The sequence below is a fragment of the Myotis brandtii genome, unplaced genomic scaffold (assembly GCF_000412655.1).
Source record: "Myotis brandtii unplaced genomic scaffold, ASM41265v1 scaffold646, whole genome shotgun sequence".
Classification (NCBI taxonomy): Eukaryota; Metazoa; Chordata; class Mammalia; order Chiroptera; family Vespertilionidae; genus Myotis; species Myotis brandtii.
This window is the reverse complement of record NW_005370495.1, coordinates 999,882-1,016,914: the sequence shown is the minus strand read 5'-3', so window position 1 is coordinate 1,016,914 and position 17,033 is coordinate 999,882. Positions and strand designations below refer to the sequence as shown.

At 53.6% G+C, this 17,033-nt stretch overlaps 1 protein-coding gene across 1 annotated transcript in view; it reads left to right on the top strand.

The window, feature by feature from the left end:
- CSMD1 (CUB and Sushi multiple domains 1) overlaps positions 1-17,033 on the top strand; it is a gene marked incomplete at its 5' end in the record, with an annotated part of 650,642 nt that overhangs the window by 175,319 nt on the left and 458,290 nt on the right. The window contains one exon of the mRNA XM_014528690.1: positions 5,834-6,041. Within this exon, the coding sequence (XP_014384176.1) occupies positions 5,834-6,041 (208 nt within the window). The remainder of the gene's footprint in view (positions 1-5,833; positions 6,042-17,033) is intronic.

Here is a 17,033-nt window from a genome sequence, read left to right as displayed (position 1 = left end):
AGGGGGTGGGGGTGACCTAGGAGACCAGTGCTTCTTACAGAGACCTCAGTAAGCGGGGAGAGTGTAAATGCCCCATGGTCTCGTGGTGTCTCTGGGCCCCTCTGAGCCCAGCCCCTGGAGGAGTGTCGGCCTGCCCCACCCCAGCTCCTTGTCAGCCTCTCTGCCCTCAGAGCAGCACCCGCTCCTGGTGCAAACACTGTAGACCCAGGAGGGCGAGTCTGACCCGAAGCAGCAAAACCTTTAAGCCCTGAGATGAAAAATACGTATTAATAATTTATCCAATCAGCTATCACTGCGTGATCACTGCATGCCAGGTGGTTGGAAACAATAATAGCTACTTTGATCAGATACTATTTGCCTGCCTAGTTCTAAGGGTTCTGCCGGATCAATTCACTTCACCTCACACCAACCCTTGGCATTGACACCTTCATTCTCGCCAGTTACAGAGAAGCAGGCTGAGGCGCAGGACGGGCCCGAAAGCTGGTTACACAGCAAGCGGGCGGCTCCCTCAAGCCCAGACGGTCGGTCTGGCTTCTGGGTGTTCACTGGCTCCCAGATTCCACACAGCCCTAGGGAGGTCAGCGCGTTAGATAGTATCTCCCAGGTTAGAAAAGGAATGTGATGAGTGTGTGTCTGTGTGTGTGTGTGTGCATGTGTGTGCATATGTGTGTGTTTCTTTCCTGGAGTCTTTCCCCCACAATCGTTAACACTGCGAAGAGACTGCATCTGGTTGCATATCCTCCGTGTGGTAAATTTAACACACTAACTCGGGAAGCCGCTGAGCCATGTTGAAACCCTCGGATGGTTGTGTGGTGCAGACACATCATACTTTAATGATTTACAGCTTATTAAACATTTAGTTGGTTTCCATTTTCCCTTCTGATAAATGTGCAAGGGATGTCTCTAAATAATGTTTTATTCTGAATTTTGTATTATGCCCTCAAGTTATATTCCTAGCAACGTCTATACCCAGGCGAGGCCTGTGATACTTTCAGAGTTTAGAATAAAGCTTCTAAAAGTTTTGAGGTTCCTTGGGAGAAATGGTGAGCTATGATTTCCGCTTACATTTAGAATATTTCCCCACTTACGGGAATCAGTAGATCCAAACGCATCTTTTATTAAAAACCTCATCTTCTTGGATTAACGAGATGACATTCACGCTTTTTTTTTAGCTGTAGAATCATATTTTCCAAGTGCAAGATTTTGTGAAAACTCAGTATAGGAAACCGAGTTAAAGAAATAATTGCTCTGAGGGAAATCGGGTGTCGGAGCCAAAGCCCACCCACTTGGCAACCGCTGACTCCTTCCCTCAGAGGTCCTAGGGGCACATTTTTAAAATGCTGAAGTGACTCAATACTGGTCTTCTTCATTTCGTTGAAAACTATTTATTGTGTGCTAATTCTCATGGTCAAGTATTTGCACGACAGTTTGACCTAACTTCACTTTCTTTCTGTATAATGTTTAAAAAATATGGGGGGGGGATTCTAAATAGCATTTACTTAATTAGCCCCCCCCCCAATTCTTCAGCTTTTAAATTAAAAAAAATTACTCTGGATATAGCAAAATTAATATAAAAGTAATAGTTTTGATACATTATAGTTGCTTATTAATATGTATGGATTAAAAAGAGCTTACATTATATTAATACTAGAGGCCCTGTGCATGGATTTATGCACTGGTGGGGGATGTGGCCTGCGGGAATCGGCTGCTGTGGGAGCACCACTCGTCCTGGTCAGCCTAGGGCGCTCCCACTGTGGGAGCACACTGACCACCAGGGGCAGCTCCTACGTTGAGCGTCTGCCCCCTGGTGGTCAGTGTGTGTCATAGCGACTGGTCGACTGGTCATTCTGCCATTGGGTCGCTGGGCTTTTATTATATAGGATAACTGTATTATTTAAATATCGGCCAGAATTGGTTTATTTTTAATAGTTACTTATTTGTTTTAATACATTTTACTTTTTATATGTTATTTCTGAGTTTACATGCTTAACTGTGGAATTTGAAATAATTCTTCCAGGCCCAGACAGGTGTGGCTCAGCGATTGAGTATCAACCCAGGAGCTGGGAGGCCACCGGTTCAATTCCCGCCAGGGCACATGCCAGGGTTGCAGGCTTGATCCCCAGTGTGGGGCGTGCAGGAGGCAGCCGATCAGTCATTCTCTCTCACCATTGATGTTTCTGTCTCCCTCTCCCTCTCCCCCCCTCTCTGAAATCAATGAAAATATATTTAAAAAATAATAATTCTTCCGGGTGCCAGGAAGCTAGCTCATAATCTCATTTTCTTAATGTTTTCCTTTGATTACTTTGCTTTCTCTGCCTGCCTGACTTTATCTCTTCTAGAAACTTTCTTGCTGCTCTGCTGAGTATAAAGGAAAATTCCCAGGTGGCAGCTTAGCTACTTGTTGAAAACAAACAGCCACACACAGGGGCTCTATAACCCCTGGGGATTGCTACAAGGACCCAACTTGCTTCTCCACAATTAGCTTTTGTCTGACATATTGCTCCACGTAGTTATGCTGCAGTTGTTCTAGAATATTCTTTTTTAAACCTTGTATTTGAAGATGCCTCTATATTTCCATGACTCGGTTAACTTACTTTCTGACGTCTTTCCTTAGAAATAGCATAGTTTGATGCCATGCATGAGCCCAGAAATGTGTTTTGTTAAAATCTCACTTCTAGTACTAAGGGTGGCCGAATAGAGGCTCATTGCAGGCAGTAGAGCTGCGGGAATGCTACAGGCACCCACCCAAAGAGGAAAAAGCAAAACAGGAGGCAAGTTGCTGGTTCCAGGCTGCCTTCTAGGATGGAGGGCACAAGCGCATTGCCGAGTCCCTGAAACGTACGGTCCAGAACTTTGCACGTCATGAACTGCTGAGAAGCAAAGCAAAGTGAGGGGACAGTGATGAAAAGGGGTGCCTGTTTGTACCTGGCGGCCCGGGAAGGCAGCCCAGGAGTATGACTGATGCAGACACCAAGGGCAGCAGGCAGGCCATGGGCAGCATGACGAGTGCAAAGGGCCTGGGGCAGGGACATACAGGCACTGGTCCTGGAGGCAGGGTGGCCCCCCAGGAGCGAGGAAAGGGAGGGAGAGGGGAGAGAGTGAGGTGGGTGGGCAGGGCCGCTGGGGAGGCAGGCAGGAGTCAGCACACAGCCCATGCCTCAGGGCCTGGCCACCTTTGACTTCAGTCTCAGGGTGACATGGGAAGTTTAACAGTTTGGGACAGAAAATTTTAAGATTCAAGTTCAATTTTAAAAGGATCAGTGTTGCTGATATAAGTGGACATACTATAGAGGAAGGATGGAAGCAAGAATATCCGTTAGTTTTAGGTGCTCCTGTGTGTTGCATGCTTGCATGTGCACACGTGTGTGTGTGTGTGTGTGCGCGCGCGCGCGTGTGTGTGTAAACAGTGTAAGGAATGGTTGCTGAAGGGCTGTGGCTCTGATTTTCCTACTGCTGGCTAATGAGCTCCCATTTTCAAAAGCTTATATGTGTTTTTTAGTAGAGCATTTGTTTTTAGTACAATATGAACAATTGGAATAACGTTTAATAAAAACATGTTACTATATTTTTGTATTATTAGTGTTTGCATAATGAGTGAAGCTAAGGTGGTGAAAACACATCTCAGAAACTATAAAGTTATGAATTTCAAAATGTAATCTATAATAATAAAAGCATAATATGCCAATCGACTGAATGGCTGGACAGCGGAACAATCATCTAGACGACTTTCCGGACGAAGCCGGGGTTGTAAGGGCCTACTCTGGCACAAATTTCGTGCATCGGGCCTCTAGTTTGTCTTATAAAAGAGTTACATATATCAAATCCACTTTCCACCCAAATAGGATTAGAGGTATATTAAATAAAATCAACCACAATGAATCTGTTATAGCTATACTGATGTTTAAGTTTTTCTAAAGAGTTAAAAATAGTTTAGTTTAGAAAATTTAATAGTTGTTTCCTAATTAACTTCATTTATCTGGGCTTATTCTTTATGGGAAAATTGTATAACGTCTGTCAAAAATGAAACTGTTTCCAAAGACAGCTGCAGTAACTCTCATCCCTTTAATTAAGTTATTGAACATAAACGGATTATTTAGGGGAAAAATGCCATGTAGGTCTCTCTCTGTTTTAATACATTTACATAAGCCAAATACCTCATAGTAAATTATTAACCTTGACGCAGAGAAAGAGAAGTGCTGGCATGTTAATCTGGCTCGAGGCCTCCTGTCCGAGGGCTCTGGGTAACCCCCCGCAGGAGCAGGGAAAGCGCTGCCCAATGACCGGCATCGGAGTCTGAGGTGCTCAGCTGGACCCTGTGCCGGGGAGGACGGCCGGGTCCGGGTCCGAGGCATCGCTGGTCAGCACGCTGTGGGGGCAGTTTTGGCCATTAGTGGGCAGAGGCTGGGATGCTGTGGAACTTCCCACGCCGCACGGGCAGCCTCCCTCACAGAGAATTAGGCCCCACAGGTCAGAGGTTAAAGGTGAGAAGCCAGGATCTCAGAGGCATCTGTTAATGATCCTCTGTTAACGTAGGGGGCATGCAGGAGGCAGCCAGTGGATGCTCTCTCATCATTGATGTTTCTATCGCTCTCCCTCTCCCTTCCTCTCTGAAATCAATAAAAACATGAAAAACATCTCTGTCCTGTTTGGCTCAGCGGATAGAGTGTGGGCCTGCGGACAGAAGTGTCCCGGGTTCGATTACGGTCCAGGACACATACCTCGGTTGCAGGCTCCTCCCTGGCCCAGGCCCTGGTCGGAGGCTCATGCAGGGTGCAGCCACTGGATGTATCTCTCACATCGATGTTTCTGCCTATCTTTCCCTCTCCCTTCCACTCTCTCTAAAAATCAAGGGGAAAATGTCCTTGGGTGAGGAGTAAAACACAAACAAACAAAAACACGAAAAACAAAAGAGGAAACAGCTCCCTCCTTACCCCTCCTTTTTCACCGGAGGTCTCTGCAGGGGTGAGTACATTCCCACAGTCCGTGTCCATTAAAACCCGGCCTTGGCCTGCTCACTCCTGGGCAGGGATGGGGCAGTGAGATCTGCGAGAATTTCCCAGGTCCTGGGTGTCTCCATGGTCACATGGTCCCTGGACGTTGGCGCTGTAATGAACTGCGGGCAGAGGTGTGGAGGCAGGTCTCTCGGGTCCTCGGAGCCTTTAGATCAGGGGTGGGGAACCTGTTTCCCGCTCCCTCTGTCCCTCCCTCCCTCCCTCCCTCCCTCCCTTCCTCCCACCACTTAGCACCATATCATTTACATCTTATATGTGTTTCATCTTTATTGACTTTTTACTTGGCATTTCCCCAAGATATTCCCATTTTTACGTTCCACGCAGCTGTTTCCTCCTTGGAAACTTTGGATGAGTCCATGTCTCTGTGTGGTGCCATCTGATGGTATTAGCTTATCTGAACTTCAAAACCGAATGCACCTTCCAAACTCCCTGGGGAAGAGGGGGTGGCGCCCTCCCCTAGGAGCACAGCCTCTGAAAGTCTGGCATCGCAGTGCGAAGGGACTGCGGCCACGAGCACTCAGGTCTGAATGTGGCCGCTTATCTCCTTCCTCCAGGGCTCCTCGAGAATGTCTTGGAAACCGCTGTCCACCTGCCTGTGACTGTGGATGGTGGCCTTTCCGAGGGGGGCCGTTCCTTAGCAACACAATGTGACCCTGACCCTGTCCCTTCCCATAGAACGGCAGGCGCAAACCCGCAGAGACCCTCAGAGGGCGTCTCGGTCTCTGGTGAGGAAATACCGTCACTGATCCCAGTGACATTGTAGATGCCCTTGTGCCCAAGACCATCCTGAACAGCGTCTTCCCTTTCCTCTGTCCCTCCAGCCGAGGGAGCCTGTGGGGGGACCCTCCGGGGCACCAGCAGCAGCATCTCCAGCCCCCACTTCCCGTCCGAGTACGAGAACAACGCCGACTGCACGTGGACTGTCCTGGCCGAGCCCGGGGACACCATCGCGCTGGTCTTCACCGACTTCCAGCTGGAGGAGGGCTACGACTTCCTGGAGATCAGCGGGACGGAGGCGCCGTCCGTGTGGTGAGTGCGGGAGGGTGCGTCCCATTGCCACACCGGGCTTCCACCGGGCTTCCACGGTGCCGTGCTGGAGGCCATTGGAGGTCGTAGGAGGTCATTGGAGGTGCTTGGAGGTCATTGGAGGTGGTTTGAGGTCATTGGAGGTTGCTGGAGGTCATTGGAGGTCACTGGCAGTCATTGGAGGTCGCTGGAGATGGTTGGAAGTCATTGGAGGTGGATGGAGGTGGTTGGAGGTTGCTGGAGGTCATTGGAAGTCGCTGGAGGTGGTTGGAGGTCATTGGAGGTCGCTGGAGGTCATTGGAGATTGCTGGAGGTCATTGGAGGTCACTGGCAGTCATTGGAGGTCGCTGGAGATGGTTGGAAGTCATTGGAGGTGGATGGAGGTGGTTGGAGGTCGCAGGAGGTCATTGGAGGTCGCTGGAGGCCATGGGAGGGCACATGTGTTCTTTCTCTGCCTTGCTCTGTGGGCTACTAAAACGTCATCTATATCTCGGCTGAATTCAAAGTCTCTAAGATGTCTTTCTAAGATGTGGTGGCATCAGGGACTAGGACAGCGATGGCAAACCTCTTGAGCTCGGCGTGTCAGCATTTTGAAAAACCCTAACTTAACTCTGGTGCCGTGTCACATATAGAAATTTTTTGATATTTGCAACCATAGTAAAACAAAGACTTACATTTTTGATATTTACTTTATATATTTAAATGCCATTTAACAAAGCAAAGTCAATAAAAAAAATGAGTTCGCGTGTCAGCTCAGACACGCGTGTCATAGGTTCACTATCACTGGACTAGGAGGTCTCTGGGCATCACTGGAACTCACTGTGCCTTCATTCTGGACTCTAAGAAAGTCACGCGGAAGATGGCTGATCGAGGTAAGTTTGGGACTTGATCCAGAGCTGATTCAAGTCGGTCAGATATTGTTAGACTGTGGACATGCCCTGTCCCTGACCCGCTGGCTGCAGGTGCACGATTGCAGGATGCACACTGGTCTCCTCCCTGGAGATGCTGCACGAAGTCATGTGACCACCGTGGGAAAACTGTGTACACGGATCCAACACGGTACAGAGTCGGGCCCTGGTGCGCTTGGCGTGGAGTCACTGCATCTGGTCAGTTGCGCTGGACTTAGGTTCATGGTGTTGGTGCAAGAACAGAGTAGCTGCATCTCTGAGTGCGGTTGGAAAGGGAGAACTTAGAGAACAGATGCTGCAAGGCCTATAATGCGTCTTGGGTTAAGTCATCTGCAGGTTGAACTGCTTCCTTGGGTTTAATTATTTAATTTCTTAGCTTTTTAACAATGGCACCAGAAATCTAGCTCAGAAGTTGAAGTAAGAGCTGACGTGGATACATGTACATTCAAATTTAGGCAGAACACACAGGGGAGGTGGGCGTTGTGTGCGCTGGTGGGAGAGAACGTGAAATGAGTGGTGCGGATATTTCTCTGCATTTAAGTTTGCATTTCAACACCAAGACTCAAGGACAAAGGCGTCAAACCTAAAGCACGTCATCACTTGGGCCGCCCGTTTTAAACCAATTCCTGAATTTTACTTTCTTTCCTGAGACTCATGGCTCCGAGCAGGGGGCTCCCGTTCACGGGCACATCATTTCCTTGCATTGGTTTTGCTGCGTGTATGTTCAATGTCACTCCGGGGAAGAGAAAGTGACCATGGCTTCTGTCGTCTTTGCTCCACAGATTCTGTATCTTGAGAAACAGTTGAAATGGAGCCAGTTGGCCCATCTATCGATTTTATGATACAGGTTTCACTTAAACCCTCAGAATGTGTTGATGTTATCATGGCTCTCACTCGGCCTCACTTCAGAGTCCGTGGATTCTGAGCTGAGAACTGAATGTCCAAGATAATCCTCCAAGTTCTGCCACAAACAAACCTTGTGGCCTTGGACAAGCCATGTGACTGTCCACTCAGCAAAGGGTGTCCTGCGTGACCTTGTAAACGAACCCATCAGCGCCTGCCAGGCCGGGTCTCTGCTGGTCACAGTGGGGAGTCCAGGATGCCACATCCTCTCGGCTGGAACATCACAGGGTTCTGGTTCAGAACATCATTGTGATGCACAGCACGGGGTGCCTGGGCCTCAGAAACGATGCGGTTAGTGGGGAAAAGGCCTTAGTTACGAGGAAACCTCAGGATGGTGGGCACTGGATGACCCCCTTGCGGGTCACATGTCAGGCGGGGAGAGGGAAATGGGTGGTTTGTTGTGCAATGGGCTGAGCATCCACCGTGATCAGGAAAGTGCTCGGACAAGCGTGGTTCATGAGGGAGAAGCCGCAGGGTGCACATGCCCACACTGAAGTCTGCAGGAAAGATGGTGGGAGGCAAGTGCCCATCCAACTGGGCACAAGCTGCGAAGGGCACGCGGTCCTGCCCGCACCTCGTGTTCCTCCTGAGGAGCAGGCGCCCTCCTTCCAGGCGCCGGGAGCGAGCGGGAGGTGGAGGGTGTTTTCTGCGCAGTCCTGCTCCCTTTCTCCTGTCCCGCCCCTGCGGGTTCTCTGCTGCCTGAGTTGCTCACGGTACCTCCCCCTATACGACCCCGAGGGCGTGAATAGCAGACCCGGGAAGTGCGTGTGGCGGGGTCACGCGTGGGCGCAAGTTGGGTTCTGGCTGAAATGTTCCCTGGGGCCCATGACAGAGGTGGGGCCCATAGCGTCGTTGTCATGGGGAGAATATGGCCCAGCAGCCTGGACCGGCCCCCTGGTTCCTTGGCTCTGGGTCAGGCTCACCTCTCTGCAGTCTGCCCAGGGCCCTGCCAGCCCCCGAGGCTGGTGATCTGGGAGCAAATTGGAAACACGGGGTGGTCATTGGGCAAGTTCTGGACCCTGTGTGCCTCCTGGTCTGATGGGCGGGCCTGCCTGTGGGCTCCCTCCGCATGTGTTCTCTCTATAGCCATCATCAGAGAGTTTTGTGTTCATATGTATATTCTTTATTTTTAATATATTTGTGTTGCTTTCAGAGAGGAAGGGAGAGAGAGATAGAAGCATCAGTGATTAGAGAGAATCATGAATCAGCTGCCTCCTGCACGCCCCACACTGGGGATCGAGCCCACGACCAGGGCATGTGCCCCGACTGGGAATTGATCCATGACCTCCAGGTGCATAGGTTGATGCTCAACCACTGAGCCACACTGGCCGGGCCAGACATATATTCTTACATTGGTCTGGCACCAAAGCCCGGTAGGTAGTTACCCCTGAGGAAGCTCAGAGCACAGAGGGCTCTGACTCCCAATTACACGGTCTCCCCTCTCCTCCCGCCCCTGGCAGGACAGCCCTGGGTGAGGGGCACGCCGTCAGGAAGTCCCCTCTGCTGGGTCTAGGACTTCTGCTGCATCCTACAGCCTGTCTCACGTGACCCCACAGGGGAGGCGCCAACCCACAGGGAATTTCCCACACACGCTGCGTCATGGGAGGTCGGGGAAGACAGAGAGCCCTCTGGGTGACATGTTGGCTGGAAGGCGTGGCTGTAGGGCCTCTTGTTAACGGAGCTCTCATCTTTCGGTGACTCTGCAGTGGAGGCGATAGGAGGAGTTTTCCCTAAATAGGTTGAAACGTGTGTGAGCACATTTAGAATCCCTTGAGGTGCCCTTTTCAGATAGACACGCGTGCACGACATGGCTTCTCCCTGAAAGAGTGTCTGCATGTGATCTTAGTGTGACGGTCCCTGACAGGTCCCAGGGCCCACACGGTGTGTGTCCCCCAAGTGCCCAGCCCTGAGCGGCACGAGCACCCGGGTGGCAGCGTGGGAGGCTGTGCCCGACGCCACACTAGGTCGTGCACTGTCACCGCTGGGGGATGCTGGTGGCCGCCCGTGGCCTGGGCGCACCCACACACATAATTCCCAATAATCTATTTTTAAAAAGACAGGACCTACAAGCAAGGGCACTCTGAGAAGAAGCTACTTGGAAAACTATTAAGACCAATAATAGGATTAGCCCTATTTTCATTTAATTTGGAGTGAAATTACCAACTCAGCTATGTTTTAGGGGAGGGTTGCCATGGCGACGGCGGAGGGGTCTAAGTGTGGCGGATGATGTCATCGCCGAGCTGGCTGCACTGTCAATGCGAGGCTCCTGTTTCCCTGTGGACTGTAGGTCATCGCAGGAGGAGGTGTCCCGCCCAATCCTAACTGTGCACAGGCCCACAGGCCGGCTCTCCATCCCCGCCCTGCCCCAGCCCCTTCTCTGCCACTCGGTCCAGCCGTTACAGGGTTTCTTACAAGTAAATCCTGGTGGGCAGGGAGGCCAGGTGGGCGGGCATCGAGGCCAGGTGGGCAGGGAGGCCATGTGACCAGGGAGGCCAGGTGGTCAGGGAGGCCATGTGACCAGGGAGGCCAGGTGGGCGGGGAGGCCAAGTGGGCAGGGAGGTTAGGTGGGCAGGGAGGCCATGTGACCAGGGAGGCCAGGTGGTCAGGGAGGCCATGTGACCAGGGAGGCCAGGTGGGCAGGGAGGCCAGCTGAGCACCCTGTCTCCCTACAGTGACTGGGTGGTGGCCATCTGACTCCTGATTGGTAAATACCAGAAGAAAGCAATGGCTTGAGGGCAGAGTTGAGCTGCTGCGGTGTCTAAACTAAGACGTGGTGGGAAAGGCTCCTGGTCCGTGTGCGGTTTGGACAGGAAAGAGCAGGGGCACTGGGATCTCCCCAATGTGCCCTCGTGTAAAGGCGGCTCCTCCCTCCTCCCTCCTGTGACAGGGAATGTGTGGGTGGAGAAGGAGAGGACACGGGACAGCAGCGCCTTTAGCACCCGTCAGTGTATCAGACGCTCCGATGACTGAGCTTTGAGCCACGAGAATAAAGCACAAGGTGAGCCCGGCGGCATGGCTCCGTGGTTGAGCATCGTCCCAGGAACCAGGAGGTCAGGCTCGATCCCCTGCAGGGCACCCGCCCAGGTTGCAGGTTTGATCCCCAGGAGGGGGCGTGCAAGGGCAGCGATGGGTGTTTCTCTCTCACGCACCCTCCAGCCCTGAGAGGTGAGAGGAGGGACGGGATGAGCGATGAGCAGCTCAGTGCTGCAGTGACTCCCACACGTCCAAGAGTATCCGAGTGGTGTCAGGCTGTTCATAGCTGTGCGTTGGGGAGAAAACTGTTTTCAGTTCTTTCAGGGAACACTGGGCTAGGAAGATACTAGTAAACAGGCCCTGGACAGTGTGGCCCAGTGGATAGGGCATCGGCCCATGGACTGAAGAGGCCAGGTTTGGTTCCGGTCAAGGGCATGAACCTGGGGTGCAGGCTTGATCCCTGGCCCCCATTGGGGTGCGTGTGGGAGGCAACCAGTCTATGTGTCTCTCTCACATCCATGTTTCTCTCTCTCCCCGTCCCTTCCACTTTCTCCAAAATTATTGGAAAAATATCCTCGGGAGAGGATTCACAACAACAACAACAACAGAAAATAGAGAGAGAGAGAGAGAGAGAGAGAGAGAGAGAGAGAGAGGAGATAAACAGTTTTTTTGCCTCTGATTTCTCAGGGCTTTTAACATCCTCCTGGTCAGTAGGACTCAGGATCAGGTGACGACATGTGAGCCATCGACGCTGTGTGACCAGGGAGCAGCTCTGGTTGGTGGGACTCAGGTCACCGGGGTGTGGGTGTGGGCGCGGCTGTTCCTGCTCAGATGGCACAGACCCTGGCCCGGCCCTCGCCTGGCGCTATTCACACTCCGCGTCTCACTCTGAGCCGACAGTGACCGAGCCGACCTGTGCCTCTCCACGCCCCAGCGCCCTCTCTCCCGGGCCATCTCTCTCGGGCCAGCAAAGCCCAGCGACCTCACAGGCCAGCGGAGGCCGATGCACGAGACGACATTTCCGTCTGTAGCTGGGGAATGTGGTTGGTTAGTTGAATTCTCGGAGTTTTAGTGTCCTGACCATCAAATGAGGTTAATGATATTTACCTTGCTGGGCGACAATTAAAATATAGGCCAGAAACCTGCCCCGGTTCCCGGCCAGAGGGGACCCATGAACCGCGTCCACTAGCCCAGATCCACTGCAGTGAAAAGGACGGGTCAGGGACAGAGGCCAAAGATGCCCTCGGAGTGGGGGAGAGGCGGACGTCCCCCGTGAGGTCACCAAAGGCTGCCTCACGGAAAGCGGGGTGTGAGGCCCGAGGCTGGGAAGGGTCTGGGTGGCACATGCAGGGTGTTCTCGGCCGGGGGTCCACCCCGCAGGGACAGACGCGAGGACGCACAGGCCCTACAGCTACAGCGCCACCACGGTCACCCCAGCGACGGAGCAGCAGGGAAGCAGCGTCTGACCCGAAGCCGGACTTTCTCGCGATGAAACAAACGCCCATTGGGTCCCCTCTCTGGGCGTCAGGAAACGGGCGCTTTGGGAACGTGAGGCTGACATTGGCATCTCGTTGGGCTGGGAAAGCAGACGTGGGAAACAGTGGGCAACTGCAAACCCCCAGGAGTCAGCCACGGGGGTGAGGCTGTGATCCCCCACGGGGACTGGGAGGGGAGGGGCTGGGGTGCCGGCTCTGGGCTGGGCTGTTAATGTCATTCGTCAGTTGGCACGCAGTCGTGGTTTGGTTTAGCCTCGGGTGTACAGCATCGTGGTTAGCCAGTGACATACTTTATAACGTGATCCCCCTGATATTTTAAATATCCACTTGGTGTGGGAGTCAGCTGTCACCGCACACGAAGAACTTGGGAAAAATTCTCACGTCTGGGACTCGGGGCCGGAGAGTGCGGTGGGGGTGTCTGGGCGTCTTCAGGGGCCTCCATTGGAGTCCAGAGTCTGGAAGAGTTCTAACTGACCTTCAGTGTGTGCTCTCACCGACACGTGTGTGCATGTTCTCACTGACACGTGTGTGTGTGTGTGTGTGTGTGTGTGAGTGTGTGAGTATGCATAATATAGACCCTTAGCCCTGTGCCAAGGATGGGCAGTAGGTTCCAATCCAACTCTGGCTGAAACTCTTCCCTCTTTAGGTGAGGAATCAAACCATGGTCCCATGCGTGCATCTGTTCTGGATGCATCTGTTCTGGATGCACCTGGACGGACACTCGCCCTGTGATCGTCTGTGAGCTGTGCCCCCACGTGCCCTCATTATCTGAGGCCACATCCGTGATGGAACATGTGCTGACGGGCCTGTATCTGCGTCACCACCTACACCGAGGGCACCATGGCTTGGACACGGGACACGCTGGGCTGGAAGACGACCACTCAGCTCCAGGCCAAGTCCCTCCTTGGCCGCCTGTCAGATTGTGGGCGCGGGGATCGTGTGGAGCTTCCGTGGGGGCGCCGGCCTGGCGTCTGAGTCAGGCCTCCACCGGCTGTGTGTTGAGTCCAGGTGCGGGCCCTGCTTGGCAAGTGCGTGTGAGGGTTTCTGAGCGGGATCCGCCGGGCTGCTCCGAGCTGCGGCTGACTGTCCCCGAGGTGATTAGAAGGTCCCCGAGGGAGAGACCTAACGCGTCCCCAGGGACTGTGATCATGAACTTGTAATGAAGACTCCCTCCGCGGGGCCCTGCTGAGTCACAACACGGGCTGGTGTCTGAGAAGCAGAGGCTGATGAGGGAGGCCCTGGAGGAAGGAGAGTGAGAGAGGAGTGAAATAAATGGGGCTCCCCACAGCCTTGGGGCGGGGGGTCGGCCTCAGACAGAGTCCTGCTCCCAGCTCTGCAAGGGGCTCCGTTATCTGCCTTCACTGATGCTCAGTACATGCGCGGGGCAAGGTCTGATGATAACAGGGGTCATTTTAAATGCGGGGGGAGCAGGGGATGTTTGCAACCATTTACTTATATATTTTAAATATATTTTTATTGACTTCAGAGAGGAAGGGAGAGGGAGCGAGGAAAAACATCAGTGATGAGAGAGAATCATGGATCGGCTGCCTCCTGCACACCCCCCACTGGGGATGGAGCCCACAACCCGGGCCTGTGCCCTGACCCGGGATCGAACCCTGACCTCCTGGTTCACAGGTCGATGCTCAACCACTGATCCAGGCGGTTGGCAACCATTGAGATTTCTGGACGTTCATTCCACGAGCCAGAGCCTGCAGACCTGTCCAACCCGGCTCCATTGGCTACAGAGCTGCGTCCGCTTGGGGGTGACCCCCGCCCTGTCCCTTGCCTGTGAAGTCTGCCTTCTCAGGAGGTTGTGAGGGAGATGGGGTTGCGCTGGGCTAGCTCTGCCCTTGGGTCTGGGCGTGGTAATAACGAGAGTCACTGTCCTGTTGCCAGCGGGACCCTCCCCCGCCCCCTTTCCTCTGTCTGCCTCTCCCCCTTTTCCCTCATCAGCTTCTCCATTCCCCAGCGTCCCCCAGGGGTGCCTGGATGCCCCCCCCACCTCCTGATCTTCTGGTGCATCCCCTGATTGTGTTCTGGGACGGGCCTCTCTGGGCAGCCTCTGGCCCCGCAGGACGTAGTACGGCTTTTTGTAAAGCAGTGCTTCTTAATGACACGGGAACTTCTAAATGGACAGAACAGACCTAAACGCTGTGCAGGGAACTTGGGGTGAATCTGCACCCTGTCCTCACGGCGCACCTCGTAACGGCAACAGCAGCGGGTGAGATCTGTGCATTGACCCCAGGAGTCGGCCTGCGGTGCGTGCTTGACACCCATGAGCCCCTTTACCTCCACCATCGGCCCTCGATGTCTGTGCAGTTTCTACCCCGTTTTACAGGTGAGAAGACTGAGGCTCAGAAAGATGCACAAATCGCTCCACATCAGACCATCCAAATGCAGAGCCAGGACGTACAACTGAGCCTGTGACATCAGCAGATTGGGGTTGGCCTCATCTAACCCCAGTCATTGCAGCCTCCCCTCCTCACGTGGGTGCACTGGGCACGGGGCTTCCCCATGAACTTGGGGCACGGCTCGTCCCTGCCCCTCAGACAGGCTGACCTGGCCCCCGGCCTCTCCCTGTGGCCCCGGCCATGTGGACGCCTCCCTGTGTCTCCTCGATTGCCTGTCACATCTCCTCGCAGCAGCCTAACTCCCGCCTGGCTCCTCCAAACTGCGTCCAGAATAAACGCCAACAGATGGCCGTCCGCCCCCAGGAAAGGGGCGCCCTACATTCTGACCTCAAACCCAGGCTGCTTGTGTTGCACTGTGTGTGAGCGGAGCTGCAGGTGGGAGGAGGGATGGCGCGTGCTCAGGGGGAAGGAGAACATCTGACCTGCTGGGCCCTCCCCTGGGCACACCCTCCCCTGGGCGCACCCTCCCCTGGGCGCACCCTCCCCTGGGCACACCCTCACCTGGGCACACCCTCACCTGGGCACGCCAGCAGGGGACCCAGCTCTGCCTTTCTTTTCCGCGGCTTCTCACCTTTGTGCAGCACAGATTTCCAGGAGGCGGTAGAAGCAGGAACCTGTGGCCGCAGCCCAGTGCATGTCATGGCCCAAACTCTCTGGGCTCCCTGTTCCCACCTGCCTTCCCTTCATTAAAGCTGATGGGGGCCGGCTGGTGTAGCTCAGTGGTTGAGCGTTGACCTATGAACCAGGAGGTCACGGTTCCATTCCAGGTCAGGGCACCTGCCCCAGTTGTGGGCTAGATCCCCAGCGTGGGGCATGCAGGAGGCAGCTGATCCATGATTCTCTCTCATCATTAATGTTTCTCTCTCTCTCCCTTTCCCTTCTTCTCTGAAATAACAGCTGTTGGGAAGGTGTGGCGGGCAGACGAGGCCTCAGTCATTAGCGGGAGCCTCCAGAAAGGGGAGCTGTGTCCCCTTTAAAGCGTTAGCATGTAAGAGGCGTGTGTGGTACCCCGGGCACATGCCTCTCACGCCAGCCCCCGTGTTCAATTAGTGGTCATTACAGCCCAGCTGGCGGGAGGCGTGTGGCTGATGCGGGTGACGCTCTTCATTCAAACAATGCACCACAAACAGGCCGCGTCCGTCCATGAGCCCGGGAGAGGGCGCCGCCTGGTGAGGCCCTTTCTCAGGTCGGCTGTGTGCAGGCTGCGGGGCCAGGGCAGGGACACCCTTACCGCCGCAGAGGCCTCCCGGGCTCTCGCAATCACGCCTTCAGGGTTGGTAGGTTCCGCGTCCAGAGGAAAGAATGTGGTTGAATAAATCTGTGAATTATGAATATTTTATAAACGAGGTGAAATTATGTGTGCTTCGGGAAAGGAACAGATGGGAGGAGGGAGAGCAGTGTGTGAGCGGCTGGTTCCTGGGGATGTGAGTTTCTGGGCCCGAAGCGCCCCGTTCAGTGTTGCCAGGTGCGTGGGGTCCGGGCCCCTGGGGCAGGGGCGGGGCTGTCCCTCTGATCTGATGGTCACGCTGTGGACGCTGTTTCTCCGTTAGACGGGACCTCTCCTTGCAGGCAGCCTGGCTTTGCTTTGTCACCCCCGGGGACGCTCTCGGGAGCCTGTTATTGAGGATGGAGCAGGCGGGTGTAAAAATGCAAACTTGCAGCCACCAGGTGAGTCTTGCTCAGGATGGGTGTTGGAGGGGAAGCTGTAAGGTAAGGACAGGAGGCGGGTGTACACGGAGCCTCTACGCCTCGTGTGGGAGAAGGGGCCCCATGTGGCTAAACGGCCTCTTGTTTATTAGATTTGCTCGTGACCTGTTTCCAATTACTCCCAGTGACCTGGCTGAGCAGTGCACAGGCCGCATAACATCATGAAATAGAAGCAAGCCGGGAGCAGCGGATTCATTCACTTAAGTGGACACGAATGGAATCGCAGAGGCCAGAATGAATATTTAATTTTTAATTTCCAGGAATCTATGGCAAAAAGAGGGAGCTGGCCATTCACCACACACTCGTCAGCAGAAGGGAGGCGTTCCAACCCCTCTCGGGAGTGGCAGAGGTTTTCCCTGTTAAATTGGAAAATAAAATTTAACCTGGACTTTATGCCTGGCCCCAGAAAATTGAAAATATTTGCTGTTTTGAACAAAAGGATATGAAAGTCAACAGCAACAGACCCATGAGGTTCCCTCAGTGTGATTCTGCCAAACTCATGCTGTCCCAGGCCCTTTAGAGAAATCTCTCTCTCTCTCGTACATTTTCCTTCAGCAAGATTTATTTATTAAATATACATTTATTGATTTCAGAGAG